Consider the following 19788-nt stretch of genomic DNA (forward strand, 5'->3'; position numbering starts at 1 on the left):
TTCCCTCTCTTAAGATACTAGAACCCAGGTAATCTCATGAAGCTGATTGGTGGAAGATTGAGGACAGATAAAAGCAAGTACTTCTTTATACAGCACATAGTTAAACTATGGAATTCACTACCACAGGATGTAGGGATGGCCACCAATTCGGATGACTTTAAAAGGGGGTTGGACAAATTCCTGGAGGAAAAGGCTATCAATGGGTACTAGTCTACATTACTATGTGCTACCTCTAGTACCAGAGGCAGTGAGCCTATGTACACCAGTTGCTGGGGAACATAGGTGGGAGGGAGCTGTTGAGCTCATGTCCTGCTTGTGGGTTCCTGGTTGACAGCTGGTTGGCCACTGTGTGAACTGAATGCAGGACTAGATGGACCCTTGGTCTGATCCAGCAGGGGTCTTCTTATGTTCATGTGTACAAGAAATGGATGCTCTGATCTTCTGCTCCAGCACTGCTGCCGCCCCTGGATAAGGTTTGTGGGCCCTGTGGACCAGAGGGAGCAGCTCCATGAATGTTTTGCGTGCAGAAAACATCAATCCTTAGTGTGCATGCACTTTCAGCATGCAAAAAGCGTTGAGTTCCTTCCTAGGTTAATGGAGGAATGCTCATGAACCTCTAATGTGAAATACACCAATCCATGTTCAAGGTATTTTTAAAAAGCCTAAAAAAGAGAATTTTTTTAAACTGTCATGTAGTGCTCAGCCCACCACTAGTATTTCAAAGCAACAATATTTCACCACTATCTTCGTGTCTGTAGAGTGCCATCCAGCAGAACTTTTCCATTCTGAGTGGTTTGGACCTTCTCCAACTTGATCCACAAGGTGATGCAAAGGAACCCTCAGGGATCTACTGTGACTTATTTGCTGAGCACTTGGAGGTTAAATGTGTTTATATCTACCTCAGCCTGGATACTACTAGTTCTGTAGTTCAATGTATGGATATATATCCAGAACACCATCTAGACCTGTTTTGATGGATGATTTTCAGTTACTGTGGCCTGAGGACACAGAGAAGGTGCTTGGAGAAGTGTTCCTCAATCCACTTTAGGCTTCCAGGGGCTCAAGCAGCCCTTTACCTCCTTCCCTCCCTTCCTGCTGTCTGTTCCTTATATAAATGTCCCTGACCTTTGGTCAAGAAAGCACTTATTATTTGAAACTCACAGACTTTGCTTTTTGATTAGCTCCCTGGGCAAATCTTCTCCTTAGGTCACAACCAGGGAAAGCACCTTCCTGGCTGTGGCATCCTGCTTTTGAAGCACTCTTCCCAAGGAGGCTCGCCTATCACCATCCTTTTATGTTTTTTGGTGCCTGGTGAAGACCTTCTTATTTTCTGAGGCCAAGTGTTTTCTAATTGCATTTTATTTTACTGTTGCTATTGTTCCAGCCGCTTTAATATGTTTTATACTGGCTTTATTGTTTATTGTTATTCTGTGAACCACCCTGGAAACAGAAATATTGGAAGGTGGCATACATTTTTCCAAAGAAACAAATTCATTAAAGGTCTCGGGTTCAAGCTGGGGTGAAAAGAGATCTAGGGCAGCAGGGCTAGCAAGATATCCTCATAAGACCTTGGGAGAGCTGTGGCCAGTGCGAGTAGACAGTACAGACCAGAGACCTGACTCAGTGTCAAATAGCTTTCTATGCTTTTTCATATATTCATAAAAGCATTGGTGGCATCAGAAAAAAAAAATATGGGTGGGGGGCATTAGAGGGGCAAAATGATGTTCTGAGGTGACATGCTTTGTCCCAGATGTGAGGTTTTTGATAAAAATGGAAAAGATTGGAAGGGGTAGGTGGAGGAACAGGTCACTTATCCCTCAGATGCTGTCTATGCCTACAAGATAATGTTCCTGACATTCAGTACAAAGGAATGGAGACTACAGCCACTGCAGATTTCCTTCTCAAAGTTGGTTTGTCTTTCATCAAATGATGCACTTGAGACTGTTAAGAAATGACAGTTTTTTTATGATCCATGGCAAGAGTTAAATGATTGTAAATGCCGCTAAAATCAATGGGGCTTCCACAGGTTGCAGGACCGCAGCCCATGCTTATATTTTATATGGCACTTAAGGTGAAGGAGATCTTCAATACATTTTAAGAGGACAATATAAATTATATTTCCCAATATTAGTCTTAGCATTTCAGCTGACTGATTCCTGGTATTCCACTGAATCATTGTTCAATATAACCTACACTTTCTGAACTGTCCAGAGAGATTCATGGATTAACATTACATAGCAATATAACATACACACACACACACACACACCTCTGATACAGATTCTATAGTTTTAGAGTTTGCCCTTCCTGAGCAAAAGTTTTATTATGTATTGTCAACCTGGACAGTTACTCTTTGTGACTTAGGCAGCTCTCTCTAACATGCTGTAGTTCATTGTAAAATACTTATGGTCTGATCAGAGTAAAGTGCAGTATTTTGTAGTGACTCATAATAAACATGTCAAAGCACAAAATTCATTTGGTCCATTTCTGAAAAAAGAAGGCATGCTTTATTCTAAGCGAAAACATTCTACACACACACACACACACACACACACACAGTTTCCAAACATTTCATTTCTGAAAATCATCTGAAGGAAAGAAAGCTATGTATTTTTCTACAAAAACAGAAGTTCTAAAGTGTTCATGTCCTTTTCATCCTTCCCAACGATCAACAGTTTAAAGCTGCAATCCTAGCATGCATAGATATTGGGAGTAAGACCCGCAGAACACAATTGGTGTGACTAGACACGCAAAAGATCATCCTGTAAGGCTGCAGTTCCAAGCACACTTATTAGGGAATATGTCCCATTGGGTTGGAGCCACACTTAGAGTCAATGGAATTTAAATTAGTCATGGCTTACTTAAGTCACATTGATTTCAGAGGGTCTACTCTAAGTCTGGATCCAATCCATTGAGGTCAGTGGGACTGATTCCTGAATAAACATGCTTAGGATTGCACTACATTATGTGCAAAGTAAATATAAAAAGAGAGGCAATTCTAGAGTCCTAGTTAAGATTGTCTTTTTGCTAGAGTAAAAGTATGTACGAATTAAAAAAACAGAACAGAGTACATTTGGTTTGCCTGCTTAAGTTTCATTTATTTTAAAAAAATAGAGCTGTAATATTTGGTTGATTAGGTGTCAGGAGCGCCCTAGCTGCCTCTTGCAGTCCCCTCCAATAGCCAACTCAGGACACAGACGATGAGGATTCTTTCCGAGGCTTTATTCCTTTATTACTTTATGACTCTTTCAGATACTGATCACTAGCGACTAAGCAAGGAACAGCACTGGGAAAAGATAGCGGAGTAGCCTAAGCTCCAGGTAAGGCAGTTGGTCCCCGTTTGAAGGGGAACCACAGGAAGACCCTGAACTTATGGGCTAGGGAGAGATCCTCCCTCTTTCCCTTGGGTCCTCAGGATGCGGCCGTTGTTTGAACGCCAAACGAGCGGCGCGCCTCCTTTCGGCACCCTCCATCTGTCGTCACTCCCTGCATCTGCACCGAGTGTCCAGCAAGCCCCCCTCCAGCGCACTCTCACTGCCAGGGTCACGCTCTCTCCCAGGAATGCTGGCAGGAGGAATCTCTGCCAGCTGCTGTGCTTGTGAGAGATGAGCGAGCTCCTCTCCCATGGATTGCTGTTCTTCCTCAGAATCAGAACTGCTCTATGGGCTCAGTTTCCACCCTGACATTAGGGGTGTAATGCTATGCACAGTTAGACAGAAAGAGTTATGCAACTTTCAGCATTCGCCAGCCAGCCATGGATCTTCATCTTCATCTCCCTGTCCTCCTGCCCTGCATTTGTCGCTAGGCAAGCTTTTCTGCCCATCTAGCTGGGGTGCTTCGGATAGGGAGGGAAGGAGTCTGGAGAGGCCTCAGGATTAGTCATATCCTGGCCTCTCCAGTCCCCTCCCCGCCCACCAAAATGCTCCGCTCTCTGAGGCTGAGTTCCTGACCTCAGAGAGCAGCTGGTGCAGATCTTTCCACACCAGTTGTGAGGGGGTGTAGGCTCAAAGGTCCAATTCTCCCCTTTGAGGTCAGAGCACCTCAGGTCGGGGAATCCGAAATATTTTATGGCCCGTCCAATGCTGTTTTGGGTTCAGATGATTGCTCCCTGTGTCAGTTAAAAATATTTTGATCAGCTAAAATGGTGTTCCTGATTAATTGGGCAGTGTACTTTAAAATAAGTGTTACTATAAAAAATGTACTAAAGTATAAAACGCATAAGAACTGCATATCTTAAGAGGCAGCCCTTCCTGTGTGAGAGCTATGGGGGGGGGGGTGGAGTGCCACTTCCAAGATGATGTCTACTGGTACCATATGAGAGAATACCCAAAATAAAGGAAATACACTCTTTTTCTTTAGAAAAACATATTGCAGGCGGAAACGGGAAAATAAAGGGACAGACACAAGTGATTGGTATCAAATTGGGTCACATTTATTGATCAATCTGCAAAGGGGAAAGACCTGGACAGGCATCTAATCTGTGCCAGCCACTAGCTAGGCACTGTAATGGGCAAAAACACTCAAAGCCTGTAGAGTGGTGTTGCAGCTCATCACCCTCCAAGGCTACACCTTTGGGGGGAGGTAGGCTTTCCCCTGTCACTGGGCCGCAAAACACCGGGTGAGTGAGGTGAGTTGGCCTCACAGGTAACCCTTATCCCCTCATTGGGCTGCAAAAACTGGAATGGGAGGCCTCAGGCATCACCTGTCACCAAAACAGTGCCTCTGAATGCTCACCATCCCTGTTCTCATCAGCATTGCCCATCCCTAGCAGCCACAGGGGGATGACAGGCCTATTGCTTTGTTGTTGTCATCCCCCATGGTGAATTACTTCTCGCAGGCCCCTTTGCAGATCCGACAGAACAAGTCATTACCTATTCTGACAAATGGATCCATCCTGCCTGTAAAGCTCCCTCCTTGTCCATAATATCTCGGGATGAGGAATAATCCCATCACCTTGTTGAGTCAGACCCAATGCTATCTCCCTATTCACCTTCCAGCGGGCCCTCTTCAGGGCCTGGTGATCCCAGCTGTCCCTCCACGACACTCTTGCTGGGGTAACATGGGCTGGAGGCACTCCCACCACATGCCACATCTGCCTGACATTTGACTGTTGGCACACTGGCTACGACCAAGCTGGCTCCACAGCTTGACCTGGAAGCCCTCTTCTGTCCGGCCCATTACCTACTGCAGTGCCCATGTTAGAGCACATAAACTGGCTCCCATCAATCCAGCGATCTAAGGGAACAAAACCAACAGGTGAAAACTTGAACGCTTTATAGCAGTGCACCACTAGTGCTCCGGGAACCTGACTACATGTAAGATCTGAAGGCCTTGGAGTGCCAGCTGCCCCCTGCTTAAACCTTATCAGGCACGAAACCAAGAGCAACAGCAGTGGAAGCGGCCCAGATATGGAAGGAATGTGAAGACTCAAAGGCCTAATGCTTCCCATGCCACCTTAAGATCACCAAAATGAATATTTAGGGAAGGGTACCTGTCATAATGATAAAACGGGGGACCAGTCCCCACCCCCTAATACCAGGAAAGCCTCCACCAATTATAATTCCATGACCTGGATCGGGAATAAGAACACTCATGCATCTGTATCCTGCAGGTTGGTCCTGGGCCTCCTGCTAGATATGTAAAACTTGTTGTGAAGACTGAAAATCCCACAACTAAAAGTCCGTTCGGACACACCGTCCTTGGACCTGAAGGCCAGTGCCACCAGCTTACCACCAATAATCCTGGCTGAGAGTCCTATCCTCCAGGAATGAACAGGGAACCGTAAAGGTGATCTACTGAAATGAGCCGCAACTGCTGCAGCTGAATGTCCGACCCAAAAGCAGATGGCTCCATATTGGCCTTGGTTTGAAAGGCCCTTGTACTGTGAGCTATGAAGTGCACAATCTCACAGAGAGCCACCAGTATAGTCTCTGGAGTGCCAGCACCCAAGGAGCCATTTACCAGAACCTTTGCATCTGGTTATATGACAAAGTGTTGCCACTGGCATTGTTTCCGTCAATTATATGCCTCATGCATGACCAGATATTGTGCAAGAGGCCGTGCAGGTGAATGATGCAATCATAGCCATCACTCCCAGATTGCGAGAGGACAGTTGCTAATGACATAAACGGAGGCCTGATCATCATGCCCCAAGTGAACTGTAGAATTAGCTGTTCGATCTGCCCCTATATGGGCTGCCATGTATATGGGAAAATTCCAGTAAGTGAGATCCTAACAGATCCAAGTGGGTAACCGTCAGGCCCCCACACTCTACCAAATGATTGGGCAAAATGACCCCACAGTTTTGCCTGCCAGCGTCATCATAGCGTATCTGTAGTACAGCCTCCAGAAACAACTCCTGTTTCCAGACAATGAAACTGTTAAGGTCTGGAAAAATTGAAGCCCGAACCAAAATCCCCGCCTGTGGCAGAAGAAAAACCCTAAGTGAGTGGTGTGGGAGGCTAAGCCCTACGTGGCACAACACAGCCACCACAGAAATGGCCAGCCTGGGGCAATGGCTCAGCCACAGAAATAAAGTGTCCACCACTTTCTGAAGGGCATGAAGTATGACCTTACAAGAGCGCCTGATGCCAAGATCCCCTCTCAATGCCTGTAGCGTATCCCTCAAGAGTTTGCTGCACTGTTTAGTGGAATCCAGCACAATCCTCCGGAGACATTAAGGTGGATAGTGGGCCTTCGGAAATCCCTTCAGCAAGGGCATTCACAGATCCTCAGTCAATGTGCAGAACTCTTGCATTAAATGAGAGGACTGGGCAGTAACCCCCAGGGCCCATATCAAAAGATCATCCAAATAATGGACCATACTTCGCCAGACTGTACAGTCTCTCACCGCCCATTCCAAGAAAGTGCCAGCCTCTCGAACATGGTGCAGTAAATAGAGCACCCCATGGGGAGGGATCACAATGTAAGCTGGCCCTGGAAGGAGAGCCATAGAAGGTAAATCTGTGAGATGGATGGGTAAGATGTGGAAAGCAAACTTTATGTCATACTTTCAATCAAAGCTCCATGTCCGCAAGCCCTTACCCTTGTCACCGCTGGGTCAAAAGAGCTATAGCTCACAGACCAGAACTGCTCTGGAATGTCGTTGCTCATGGATCCACTGTTTGGGAAGGTCAGGTTATGGGTCAACCTGTATTGCCCCCGGTGTCTTTTAGGGACTATCGCTCAGGAAAAAACTTTCAGATTAAGAACAGGCAGGGCCGCAACAGGCCTAAAATCCTACCTGATGCCCCTCCTTATAAACATTTGATTTAACCCAATGTTCCACTTCTGTTCTGAGAAAAGTGGGCCTTATACTGGCCCAGAAACAGAGTCCAGAACCCCTCTGAAATCCTCCTTCGAAGTGCAGTGCCACCTCCTGCCGCGGGTCTGCCACAACAATGGCATGAGGAGCTCAATTTTAACTGAGCTGGCCCCTTATGAAGAGGACTTTTGCCCCAAACCAGCCTTACTGCCCTGCTGTTCATCCCAACTAAAGCCCTGCCAACCCTTACATTTTGGGAGCAGCTGGAGCAAGCATGCTTTCCACAACAAATTGAGCCTTCTTGGGAGAATACACAGGTCTGGGCCCAGAAACCTCGAGAACTATATCCCCAGCTGAGGCGGGTTGTTGTGTGGCCAGGATATGGCCACTGTCAGACTGATCTCAAAAACCTGGCTTGGCAGCCAGCATTCTTGGTTCTTGATGTTCCAAGGAATGAAGGGGTCAAAGGCCAATCCACCCCATTACAGAAATTCCTGTTGGAGAACACCCGTATAACTGAGGAAACCAGGCTCCAATTCGCCCACGTGGGACACCTTTTTCCATCTCACCCTGTCCTGTTCCTATATCCCCTGGCTTGTTGGTATCCTTAACTCCTTTTCAGGGAACAGGGAGGGGAAGGAAATACATCTACAGGCTCACCCCTCAGTAACTACTCCCCAGTAGCTAGCAGTAGATATTATCACATAGGTGGTAGTACCACCAGCTGGAATTGCATCTTTATCAGCCTTGACAGATGGGTCATCCCTCCCTAAGGCCAAGTGGGATTTTGCCACAAGGCCAAGGCCACCCACCCCTGCTATACCACAGCTCTATGTAAGGTGCCAAAAGTGGGGTGCAGGTGGCATTAGCCCCAGGTAATGCAAGCACATGGCCCATCTCACCACAATCCTGAGTAGGGGTGTACGAAACATACTTACCGGTCCGCTGGGGGTGTCTGCGGGGGGGGGGGGGAGGCGATCCGTTCCTCCCCCTGGAATCCTTCCCGGCCGGTTCCGCTCTGCGGCGAGTCTGCAGAGCCGCTGGCTCGGCCCGTCCGCAGCTGGACTTGCGTCTGCTGCAAAGCTGCGCACACAAATGGTGTCCAGCATAGCCGACACCATTTGCGTCCCTGTGCTTTTCGGTGATAGGCTTAGGGATGTATGAAAGTGACTTACCTGTTCGCGGATTATGTTTATGGTGTGGGGGGGAGGCGTTCCGTCCCTCCCCCGGAATCCTTGACGGGGGGGGAGGCACTCCGTTCCTCCCCCTGGAATCCTTGAATGCCCGGCTGTGCTCCGTAGCAGCTCCGCGGAGCAGCCGGCCAGGCCCAGCCAGGCCAGAGCCGTCCGCAGCCGGATTTCCAGCCACGGAGGGCTCTGGGTAAAAAAACAAACAAACCCGCGTATGCAAATGGTGGCGGCTACATAAATATTTATGTAGCCTATCACAGCAAAGAGCAGAGACGCAAATGGTGTAGCTGACGTCAGCTATGCCATTTGTGTCCCTGCTCTTGGCTATGTAAATATTTATGTAGCCTATCTAGGGATGGCAGAGAATTCCGCCATGGATCTTGGTGAGGCCGAATGCCAGTGCATTCGGCCCCCTGAACTCCGTGGCAGAACGGCCTGCCACCCCCCCACCCCCCCCGCGGATCCCCCCCGGGACGAGACTTACCTGGGGCAGATCTTCCGGGCGGCAGCAGCTGGTCTTCCGACCAGCTGCCGCCACCGCCATTTCCAGTCTTGGTTAAAAAAAAAAAAGACGTGATAGGCTACGTAAAGATTTACGTAGCCTATCATGGCTGGGTGGGTTTAAAAAAAACAAACAAACACCCGCGTACACAAATGGCGGCGGCTACGGCCGCTGCCATTTGCGTTCCTTCTTTTTGGCCGTCTTAATCTACGTAAATATTTACGTAGACTATGATGGCAAAAAGAAAGGGGAACGCAAATAGCGTAGCGGGTGCTATTTGCGTCCCTTTTTGATTCACCGTTTTAGCCTACGTAAATCTTTACATAGGCTAAAACGGCGAATCAAAAGGGGACGCAAATAGCGCCCGCTACACTATTTGCGTTCCCCTTTCTTTTCGCTGTCATAGTCTATGTAAATATTTACGTAGACTAAGATGGCCAAAAAGAAGGAATGCAAATGGCAGCGGCCGTAGCCACCGCCATTTGTGTACGTCGGTGTTTTTTTTTTTTTAACCCACCCAGCCATGATAGGCTACGTAAATCTTTACGTAGCCTATCACGTATTTTTTTTTTTTTAACCAAGACTGGAAATGGCGGTGGCGGCAGCTGGTCGGAAGACCAGCTGCTGCCGCCCGGAAGATCTGCCCCAGGTAAGTCTCGTCCCGGGGGGGATCCGTGGGGGGGTGGGGGGGTGGCAGGCCGTTCCGCCACGGAGTTCAGGGGGCCGAATGCACTGGCATTCGGCCTCACCAAGATCCATGGCGGAATTCTCTGCCATCCCTAGATAGGCTACATAAATATTTACATAGCCAAGAGCAGGGACACAAATGGCATAGCTGACGTCAGCTACACCATTTGCGTCTCTGCTCTTTGCTGTGATAGGCTACATAAATATTTACGTAGCCTATCACTGAAAAGTGCAGGGACGCATCTCTGCTCTTTGCTGTGATAGGCTACGTAAATATTTACGTAGCCTATCACTGAAAAGTGCAGGGACGCAAATGGTGTCGGCTACACCGGACGCCATTTGCATCCGCAGTCCGGGGTGGTGGATGGATGGCAGCGGACGGACCCGGACGGACCGGATGGCAGGAGGTAGGATCCATCCCGGGGGGATTTGGGGGTGGTAGCAGGGGGGTAGTCCATTCTGCCACAGACTCCGGGAGGCCGGATTCTTGGCCTCACTGGAGTTCGTGGCGCATTTCTCCGCCATCTCTAATCCTGAGTTACTATGGCGATGGCATCTGGAGCCTGGCAAGAGTTGGCCTCAAAGGCATGGTTCTGCCACTGCAGATGCCTGGGAGATGGTTGGTGTAAGGGGGAGAGTTGACCCTGCAGGTGCCGACACTGCAACTGTACTAGAAGAAACTTCAATTGCATCCAGACGTCTTGCAACAGAGAGCCACAAATAATGCTGGGCCTGTCCCCTGTTTTGCCTGGCCCAGGAATCCCTCGCCTCCTGCGAGGCAGGTAAGGGGGCAAATATAAGGCTCTGTCTTTCTCTACTGCCTCCAGCCTTGCCAGGATTAAAGATAGGTCAGGTCCCTACTCATGCTCTGAGGAGGAATCATGCCTCCTCCACAGCCTCTTGGTGGGAAGACGTGGTGCTTTCCCCAACCCTTTCTTACCCCACCTTTTTGGGGTGGGGTGGGGAGGCATCCTTGCAGAAAATGGCAAGGGCAAGAGATGGGAGGGTATCACATGACAAATGCCCCCTAACTACTACTACTCGGGTATGGGGAGGGTGACCAAAAAACAGCAGCCCGCCTATGGGCTAGCAAGCCTTACACCAAAATTATATAGCACTGCCAGGGAATATTAAGAGGTAGCTGCCAAACACAGCCAAAAGTGGCTTTTAATTATGAATATATGGGAGTCTCAGGTGGTCTCCCCCCCAAACACTGTCCAGACCCAGCTCTGCTTAGCTTCAGCAAGGCAGCAGCCTCATGTGCTGTCAGACCATGCTCTTGAAGATAAAAAGGGAGGCTGAAAGGTCCAGGAAATACAGGCCACCCGGTTGCCTCCTGGTAGTCCCAGAACAAAAGGGGGAGGCCCTATTAACCCACCCACCAAACCTCGGGCCCACGACGCCCTGCAGAATCCGCTTTGTTCTAGAGCTTCACACCGATCAGGCGGTGCGTGATGAGGCAGCCCACATGTACCGGTGCTCTCACCGGTAACCCCTAAATGTGGACCTCGCCCCCACCAGGAAAGGTTCTAGAAGCCCACACATGAAACCTCAGGCCACCCGGCCCAGTAGACTGTGCCCTGACCAGAGCTCGCCTCCCTCCAGCTGCCATCAGAAGCAACGAGCAGCCAGTAACATAGGGAGAGGTGCAAAGGCTGCTGCAGCAGCCTTGGCCCCTTCCCCCGCTCCAACCCACGCCAGAGCTCAGACCTGAGGATGGGTGGTGGGAGCAACAGCTGCTCCTCTACCAGCCGCCACCCCCCGCCAACAAATGGTGTTTGGAGCCACCGCCGCCACATGATCCAGGGCTGACAAGTGGCCCAGGAGGGAAGAGCTGCTCGCTGGCACCAAACCCCAAGCAGCTCCATCGCTAGGGATGTCAGAGAATTTCGCCACGAATCTCAGGGAGGCCAAATGCCAGCGCATTCGGCCCCCCAAAATCGGTGGTGAAACAGTCTGCCCCCCTGCCCCCCCCGGGACGGGACTTACCTTTGGCGAATGTCCCTGGCGGCGGCAGCTCCGGTTCAGCGGCGGTTCGGCGGTGGCTGTGGCGGCCGGTCTTCCGACCGGCTGCCGCCATTTCCAGTAAAAAACAAAAACAAAAACGTGATAGGCTACGTAAAGATTTACGTAGCCTATCACAGCTTCATTTTAAAAAAATACCATGATAGGCTACGTAAATGTTTACGTAGCCTATCACAGCTGAGTGAAAAACAACCACCACCACCACGTGTACGCAAATGGCGGCGCCCATGGGTGCCGCCATTTGCGTTCCCTATTTTGGCACGTGTAGTCTACGTAAACATTTATGTAGACTACGGCAAAAAGAAGGGGAACGCAAATAGTGTATTTGCGTTGCCCTTATTTTCGCCGTAGTCTACGTAAATGTTTATGTAGACTACACGTGCCAAAATAAGGAATGCAAATGGCGGCGCCCATGGGCACCGCCATTTGTGTACGCGCGGGGTTTTTTTTTCTTTTTCACTCAGCTGTGATAGGCTATGTAAACATTTACGTAGCCTATCACGGCTGACTGCAGGGACGCAAACAGCGGCGGCTATGGTCGCCGCCATTTGCGTTCCCAGCCGGCCAGGATTCGCCGCGGGAGGGACGGGGCGCTTCCCCCCTGGCCAGAATTTCGGGGGGGAGGGACAGGGTGCCTCCCCCCCAGCCAGAATTTTGGGGGGGAGGGACGGGGCGCCTCCCTCCCGGCTAGAATTTCAGGGGGAGGGACGGAGCGCCTCCCCCCCCACCGCGAAGCAAATTTCGTCAAAGGTAAGTAACTTTTGTACATCCCTATAACCATCGCAGTTGGCGAACAGCCCGCCGCTGCCTCTTCTTCGGCTGCAGGAGCGCGTGCTACCCGCTCTGCAGCCACACTTCAAAGAGGCGTTTAGGGGGGCCCTGGAGACCTAAAAGCGCCTCTTGGGCCCCTCCCACACCCAGCGGCACCACCACAAATTGCCAATGGCAGTTGCCCACATCTCTCCTCCCCCGCCGCCCGCAATGCCCCCCCCCCCGCAGCCAGGCAAGCTGGACGCGGGGAAGGGCATATCTAAATTCATGGAGATTGAAAGAGCAATCTTATACTATTTTGAAGGGCTACTGAGATATGTTGGATGCTGTGGACATCCTTCTTTACCTGTGGAGGTCCTCCCAGGATGGCGCAGAATTTTTTCCTGATTTCTCAGGAAATTCTTACCTGATTTCTCACTTTTGAACTATTACATGAACCAAAAATTTGCACTTCTCCAAATTTTGCAATTGAGTTCTCTGATATAAAAAAAGGCATACAGACTGTGCATGATTGGGGAAAGCGTACAGAAAAATGTGTATTTTAGTGAAAATAATGCTACAAATGCATTATATTATGAAAACCGCTTGCAAATATTTGTATATTGGGCAAAATTGTGTACAAAAACGCATATATTAGGAGGTGCACCAAGCTACATACACATTTTCATGTTAGGGATGAACTGCATTTAAGACTGGAAAGGTTCAGGGCAAACAATTTAAGATTGGAATCATAAGAAACTGAAAGCAAGCAAAGTTGACAGATTTGTCCATTCCTCGGCTGTGGCTGGCCTGCCATTAGTGGACCTGAAAACGGGTCAGTGTTATGGCAGCCAAGGATCTAAAGATCCTAGGCCCCTTCTTTGTCCTTCTTCCTTCACCTGACACCCCCAGAAACAAAGCTGGAAACTACACCAGTCTGAGAGCTGGCATACAGTCAGGCATACAGTTGGCCTCTGTACACCACCACATTGAAGTTGAAAGGAAACACACCCAGATGGCAGCGAAGTCAGGACTTTCAGCTGTAATTCAAGGGGTTGGACAAAAGTGGGGCACTAACTATTCAGGAAGGACAGCCAGTGGCATACACCCCCCCATTGGTGGCTCATAAGTAATGGAACGAATGGCTGACAAGCAGCTGCATGGCCAGGTGTGGCCTGTTTCCTGGGCACCCCATGACCAATCAAGCAGGTAAAAGGCCTGGAGGTGGTTCTGAGTGTTACATTTGCATTTGGTAGCTGTTCACTGGAACTCCCAACATGAGGTCCAAAGAGGTGTCCATGCAAGTGAAGGAGGCCATTATTAGGCTGAGGAAACAAAATAAACCCATCAGAGAGATAGCAAAAACAGTGGGAGTGGCCAACACAACAGTTTGGAACATCCTGAAAAAGAAGGAATTAACTGGCAAGCTCAGCAACAGCAAAAGGCCTGGCAGACCACGGAAGACAACTAAAGTGGATGACCGGGGAATTCTGCTCAGGGTGAAGAGGAACCCTTTCACAACATCTAGCCAGGTCAAGAATGCTCTTGAAGCATGTCATTGTCAACATCTACAGTCAAGAGACGGCCTTATGAATGTAAATACAGAGGCTTCACAACAAGGTGCAAACCACTGGTAACGCTCAAGAACTGAAAGGCCAGATTAGCCTTTGCCAGCAAACACCTAAAAAAGCCTGCCCAGTTCTGGAATAAAATTCTTTGGACTGCTGAAACCAAGATTAACTTGTACCAGAATGATGGGAAGAGAACAGTATGGAGAAGGAAAGGAACAGCTCATGATCCAAAGCATACCATATCTTCTGTCAAACATGGTGGAGGCAGTGTTATGGCATGAGCATGTATGGCTGCCAATGGAACCGGGTCACTGGTGTTTATTGATGACCTGACTGCTGATAAAAGCAGCAGGATGAATTCTGAAGTGTATAGGGCTATACTTTCTGCTCAGATTCAGCTGAATGCTGCCAGACTGATGGGACGCCGCTTCATATTGCAGATGGATAATGACCCAAAACATATAGCGAAGCTACCCAAGAGTTTCTCAAAGCAAAGAAGTGGGATGTTCTTCAATGGCCAAGTCCGTCACCTGATCTCAACCCAATAGAGCATGCTTTTCACTTACTGAAGACCAGACTGAAGGCAGAAAGACCCACAAACAAGCAGCAGCTGAAGGCAGCTGCAGTAAAAGCCTGGCAAAGCATCTTGAGGGAGGAAACTCAGCATTTGGTCATGTCCATGGGTTCCCGACTTCAGGCAGTCATTAACTGCAAAGGATTTCATCCAGGTATTAAAGGCGATCCTTCAGTTTGAAATGATGTTGGTTTGTTCCATTACTTATGAGCCACCAACAATGGGTGTGTGTATATGCCACTGGCTGTACTTCCTGAATGGTTAGTGCCCCACATTTGTCAAATCCCTTGAATTACAGCTGAAAGTCCTGACTTCGCTCCCATCTGGGTGTGTTTCCTTTCACCTTCAATGTGGTGGTGTACAGAGACCAACTGCCAAAACAGCTATCTTTGTTCCAATATTCCTGACTGTAGGAGACAACCTCCCTTTGGAGGAATAGGACAGGGGGAAAGGAAAACAACAACCCAACTACTCCCATAACTTCTGCCCTGGGTGGCATGAGCTGGCAGGGCTTAGGAAGTGACAGTTGTCCCTCTCACCACCACCTTAGGATTCGTCTGTTAATTGATTGATGAATTAAAACTCAGAAAAGCAAATCAAGTGATATTTGTTTAATTAGGTGTCATCCCTAATAAGAAAAGCATGTCAGACAGAGACTAAGGGATATCTGTAAATATGTAGCATCAGATATGTATCTGGTTTTGCTTAAGTGTTGGGAGGAAGGCTTGTCTTTAGTCCCTGGCAAGAGTCTAAATTACCCCCCTCCCACTGTGGGTGAAAGGCAGAAGGAAAAAATCTCATTTGCACCAGTGGGGGGAGGGGGGAGGGTTTCCCTCTGCATTTTACCTTCACCATGGGAGGGCGACGTAGACTACAGTTGCACTGGGGAGTAGAGACCAAAGCACACAGCATTTCTGATCAGGATGCCTGCCCTCCCACCAGTGCCACATGCCTGTAATTGATTTAAACAAGGCTGGATACATACCTGCATGATACAAATTTACAGAATGTCTGCTTTGGTCCTAATTTAGATCATGTAAACTTTTTCTGTCTTTCCTATTATTTCTGGCAAAATTACAGATTCAATATTTAAAAAATCCTTAAATTTCCAAAATCATGTCTGTTCTTTCAATTTTCATTTAGAGTAAAAATGGACCTGAAATGTTCTACTATGAACTAAATTAAGGGTCACATAACCTTTCTTCTGATGTGTTTAAGCTCAATGGAAATACCAGGAGGTACCAGATAGCAGGAGGTTGTGAAATACAGTGCAAAACGTCAACTTATTTTTCTTACTATCAATAATGCTTGAAGTTTTAAAGAGTCCCCCAGGATAATCCCCCAGTGTCCTCTGTGTTCAGCTGACTATTTGATAAACCAGCATATGCTCACAGACACAGTTTAAAAGAAGAAAAAGAAACATGGGATAGTAAACATCAACTACAGGGTTTTTGTCCAGCTCAGCAATACCAGCAAGTTGGCACAGTATAGAACAAGCAGGGATCATAAATAAGATCTGTTTGTGTTCAAAGCACAGAGCCATCATTCTGTTAATTAGGGATGTCAGAGAATTCTGCCACAGATCTCGGTGAGGCCGAATGCCAGTGCATTCGGTCCGCTGAAATCCATGGTGGAACGAAGCCCCAGGCCCCCCACCCCATGAAAGGCGCACGAAACGGAGCATTTATCTGCTGCCGTCTGCGCTGACTTGCAAAAGGCAGCCGCGCTGTGGCCGCCATTCACTTCTTCATCATAGCTGTGATAGGCTATGTAAATAATTACGTAGCCTATCATGGCTAACGCCGTGCGACCCTGTTGATTCTCCTGGACCTCTCAGCGGCTTTCGATACCATCGACCATGGTATCCTTCTGGATAGGCTGTCTGGGTTGGGAGTTGGAGGCACTGCACTACAGTGGTTCCACTCCTACTTGGATGGTCGATTCCAGAAGGTGGTGCTGGGGGATTATTGCTCTGTGCCATGGCAATTGTGCCATGGGGTTCCACAGGGCTCTATTTTATCCCCCATGCTGTTTAACATCTACATGAAACCGCTGGGGGAGGTTATCCGGAGGTGTGGGCTGAGGTGCCATCAGTATGCAGATGACACCCAGCTCTACCTCTCTTTCTCATCAAAACCAGGTGATTCACTGTTCTGAATCAGTGCCTGGGCACGGTAATGGACTGGATGAGGGCCAATAAACTGAAACTCAATCCAGACAAGACGGAGGTACTGTTAGTGGGTAGTTCGTCTGCCCGGCTAGGTGATATTCAACCTGTTCTGGACGGGTTTGCACTCCCCCTAAAGGATCAGGTTCGTAGTTTGGGGGTGCTCTTGGATCCAGAACTGTCACTTGAGGCACAGGTGAACTCAGTGGCATGAAGCACTTTTTATCAGCTTAGGCTGGTATACCAACTACGCCCTTATCTGGACAGAGATAGCCTAGCTACAGTTATCCATGCTCTGATAACTTCTCGTCTGGATTACTGCAATGCGTTATACGTGGGGCTGCCTTTGAAAACGGTCCGGAAACTTCAGCTGGTCCAAAATAGGGCAGCAAGATTGTTAACAGGGACTGGCCTGCGAGCTCATATTACGCCAGTGCTTTTCCAGCTGCACTGGCTGCCAGTCCATTTCCGGGCCTGATTCAAAGTGCTGGTGTTAACATTCAAAGCCCTTAACGGCTTGGGGCCAGGTTACCTGAAGGATCGCCTCCTCCCATATGTGCCTGCCCGGACCTTAAGATCATCATCAGCGGCCCTTCTCCGTGAGCCCCTGCCAAAGGAAGTGAGGCGGGTGGCTACTAGGAGGAGGGCTTTTTCTGTTGTGGCACCCCGGCTCTGGAAGGAGCTCCCTAGTGAGGTTCGCCTGGCGCCTACATTGTACTCCTTTCGGCGCCAGGTGAAGACCTTTTTATTTTCCCAGGCATTTTAGCTTTCTAAATTTTTATCTTTGCTGTTTTAAATCTGTATTTTAAACTCCTGCACTGCTGCTAGGTTTTATTGTGGTTGTATTGTTACATTGTGGTTTTAATGTTCTATATATTTTAAATTGTTTTATTGTGTGTTGTTTGGTTTTAGTTTTTGTGAACCGCCCAGAGAGCTTCGGCTATTGGGCGGTATAGAAATAAATAAATAAATAAATAAATAAATAAATAAATAAAATAACGCAGGGACACCATTTGCGTCCCTGCGGAGGCCGTGATAGGCTACGTATGTATGTACGTAGCCTATCATGGCAAGCTAAAAAAAAAACAGCGTACGCAAATGGCGGCAGCTACAGCGGCCACCATTTGCATTCCCTTTTTTTCGCTGTTTTAGCCTACGTAAATATTTACGTAAGCTATTACGGCGAAAAAAAAAGGCAACGCAAATAGCGTAGTGGGCACTATTTGCGTTCCTTTTTTTTCACTGTAATAGCTTACGTAAATATTTACGTAGGCTAAAACGGCGAAAAAAAAAGAATGCAAATGACGCCCACTACACTACTTGTGTTCCCCTTTTTTTCACCGTAATAGCTTACGTAAATATTTACATAGGCTAAAACAGCGAAAAAAAGGGAACGCAAATGGCGACTTCTGTAACCGCTGCCATTTGTGTACACTGTTTTGTTTTTTTTTCCCCTGCAGGCTGCCCAGCGGCCGGATGTCCGGCTGTGGGCGGCCCCGGCTGGCGGCTCCACTGAATCTCTGCGGAGCGGAGCCGGCCAGTTTAGGATTTTGGGGGGAGGTGCGGAGCGCCTGCCCCCACCGCAAATCACCCCGTCGAAAAGGTAAGTGACTCTCGTACATCCCTACTCTTAATGTGCAAGAAATAAAACAAGAGACCCTGGTGAGACAGGCAAGCAAATACAAAAAAACAAGCCAATTCCCATGCAAATAAGGGGTATGAAAATGATGGAAATACCAGAATTTATTTTTGACCCTATCTCAGACTTATTACATTTCTTGAGTATATAACAGCTTAGGAGTTTCCATTCTTCCTCTTCTTTCCCTCTTCCTAGCAATAAATTCATAGGCATTTATTGTGAAGGGGACTGCGGTGGCTTAGTGGTTAAGATGCTGAACTGCAGACTGGAAGGTCGGAAGGTCAGCAGTTCGAGACCCGAGTGCTGCGTGACGGGAGTGAGCTCCCGTCTTCAGTCCCAGCTCCTGCCAACCTAGCAGTTCGAAAGCAAGAAATTGCAAGTAGATAAATAGGTACCGCCTTGGTGGGAAAGGTAACAGCGTTCCGTGCACCTCGGTGTTCAGTCATGCCGGCCACATGACCACGGAAGCGTCTTCGGACAGTGTTGGCTCTTTGGCTTAGAAACGGGGATGAGCACCGCACCCTAGAGTCGGACACGACTGGCTGGGGACACCTTTACCTTTTTATTGTGAAGAGTGCACAGATAAATGCCACAGACCCTTAGAAAGAGTGTTCACAATGTTGCTACCAGGGGGCATGAATGTACATCATCACCATTATTATCATTATTATAATTAATAGTAACAACAACAACCACCTTGCACAAGTGGCCATCTTACATAACTTTTGGGCTCGTCATCATCATCAGCATATTGCATCCAAAAGTTATGTAAGGTGGCCACTTATGCAAGATGGCTTTCTCATCCCCTCCTCCCCACCACAGTGCTCTCCACCTCCTTAAAAGCCTCTCCTGGGGGTCAGGGACCCTCAAGGAAAGCCCAGGGATGCTGCATGGAGCTCTGCAGTAATAACTAGGCAGAAGCACCTTGGTCAAGCAGAAGGATTGGAAATAAGAGGGAGAGATGCAGCAAAAGCCTTTCAGTATCATTTTGGAAAAATTGGTCTATGTTTCTTTTCCATTTGAGGTGCAGAGTCTCCACGGGCTTTGCCCAGGCAGAGCTTTTATTAGGGGAATTTTTCATTTTCTGTGAAGTTACTGCACTCTGTTTTCTACTTAGGAAATGAAATTCATTTCTGATCAAGCCTCTGTAATGGCAGTCTTTGCACAAGTCACTGTGATCCCAGGGCACAGTTTGTAATGCCATTTGTGACTGAGAGCTTGGTAATGCCTCTTCTCTGATCAATCATATATTTGTTAAAGATGCTACGTCACTCATTTTGTTAATTCATAAAAATTGTTTAGATGCTGCCCCTCCCCCCGAATTGCATACACAGTTATGTGCTTAAGTGCTTAGCACAACACCCTTTGGCAGCCTTTGGATGTACTTTTGCAGTTTCTAGCACATTCATGCATATTTTC

The 19788-nt window shown here is 48.2% G+C and overlaps 2 protein-coding genes across 2 annotated transcripts in view; one reads left to right on the forward strand and one right to left on the reverse strand.

Annotated features, from left to right (window-relative positions):
* ADGRA1 (adhesion G protein-coupled receptor A1) overlaps window positions 1-19788 on the reverse strand; it is a 554873-nt gene that overhangs the window by 156885 nt on the left and 378200 nt on the right. The gene's annotated exons all lie outside the window — the stretch shown is intronic.
* The window catches only part of LOC146350865 (uncharacterized), a 38611-nt gene continuing 28821 nt past the window's right edge, over window positions 9999-19788 (forward strand). Inside the window, exons 1-2 of the mRNA XM_084842006.1 lie at window positions 9999-10050; window positions 18191-18333. Coding sequence (XP_084698132.1) covers window positions 18207-18333 — 127 coding nt within the window. The 5' untranslated portion in view covers window positions 9999-10050; window positions 18191-18206. The remainder of the gene's footprint in view (window positions 10051-18190; window positions 18334-19788) is intronic.

Source organism: Heloderma suspectum, chromosome 3 (assembly GCF_057233095.1).
Source record: "Heloderma suspectum isolate Gila_16-S chromosome 3, 16-S_ref, whole genome shotgun sequence".
In the NCBI taxonomy this organism is placed as follows: Eukaryota; Metazoa; Chordata; class Lepidosauria; order Squamata; family Helodermatidae; genus Heloderma; species Heloderma suspectum.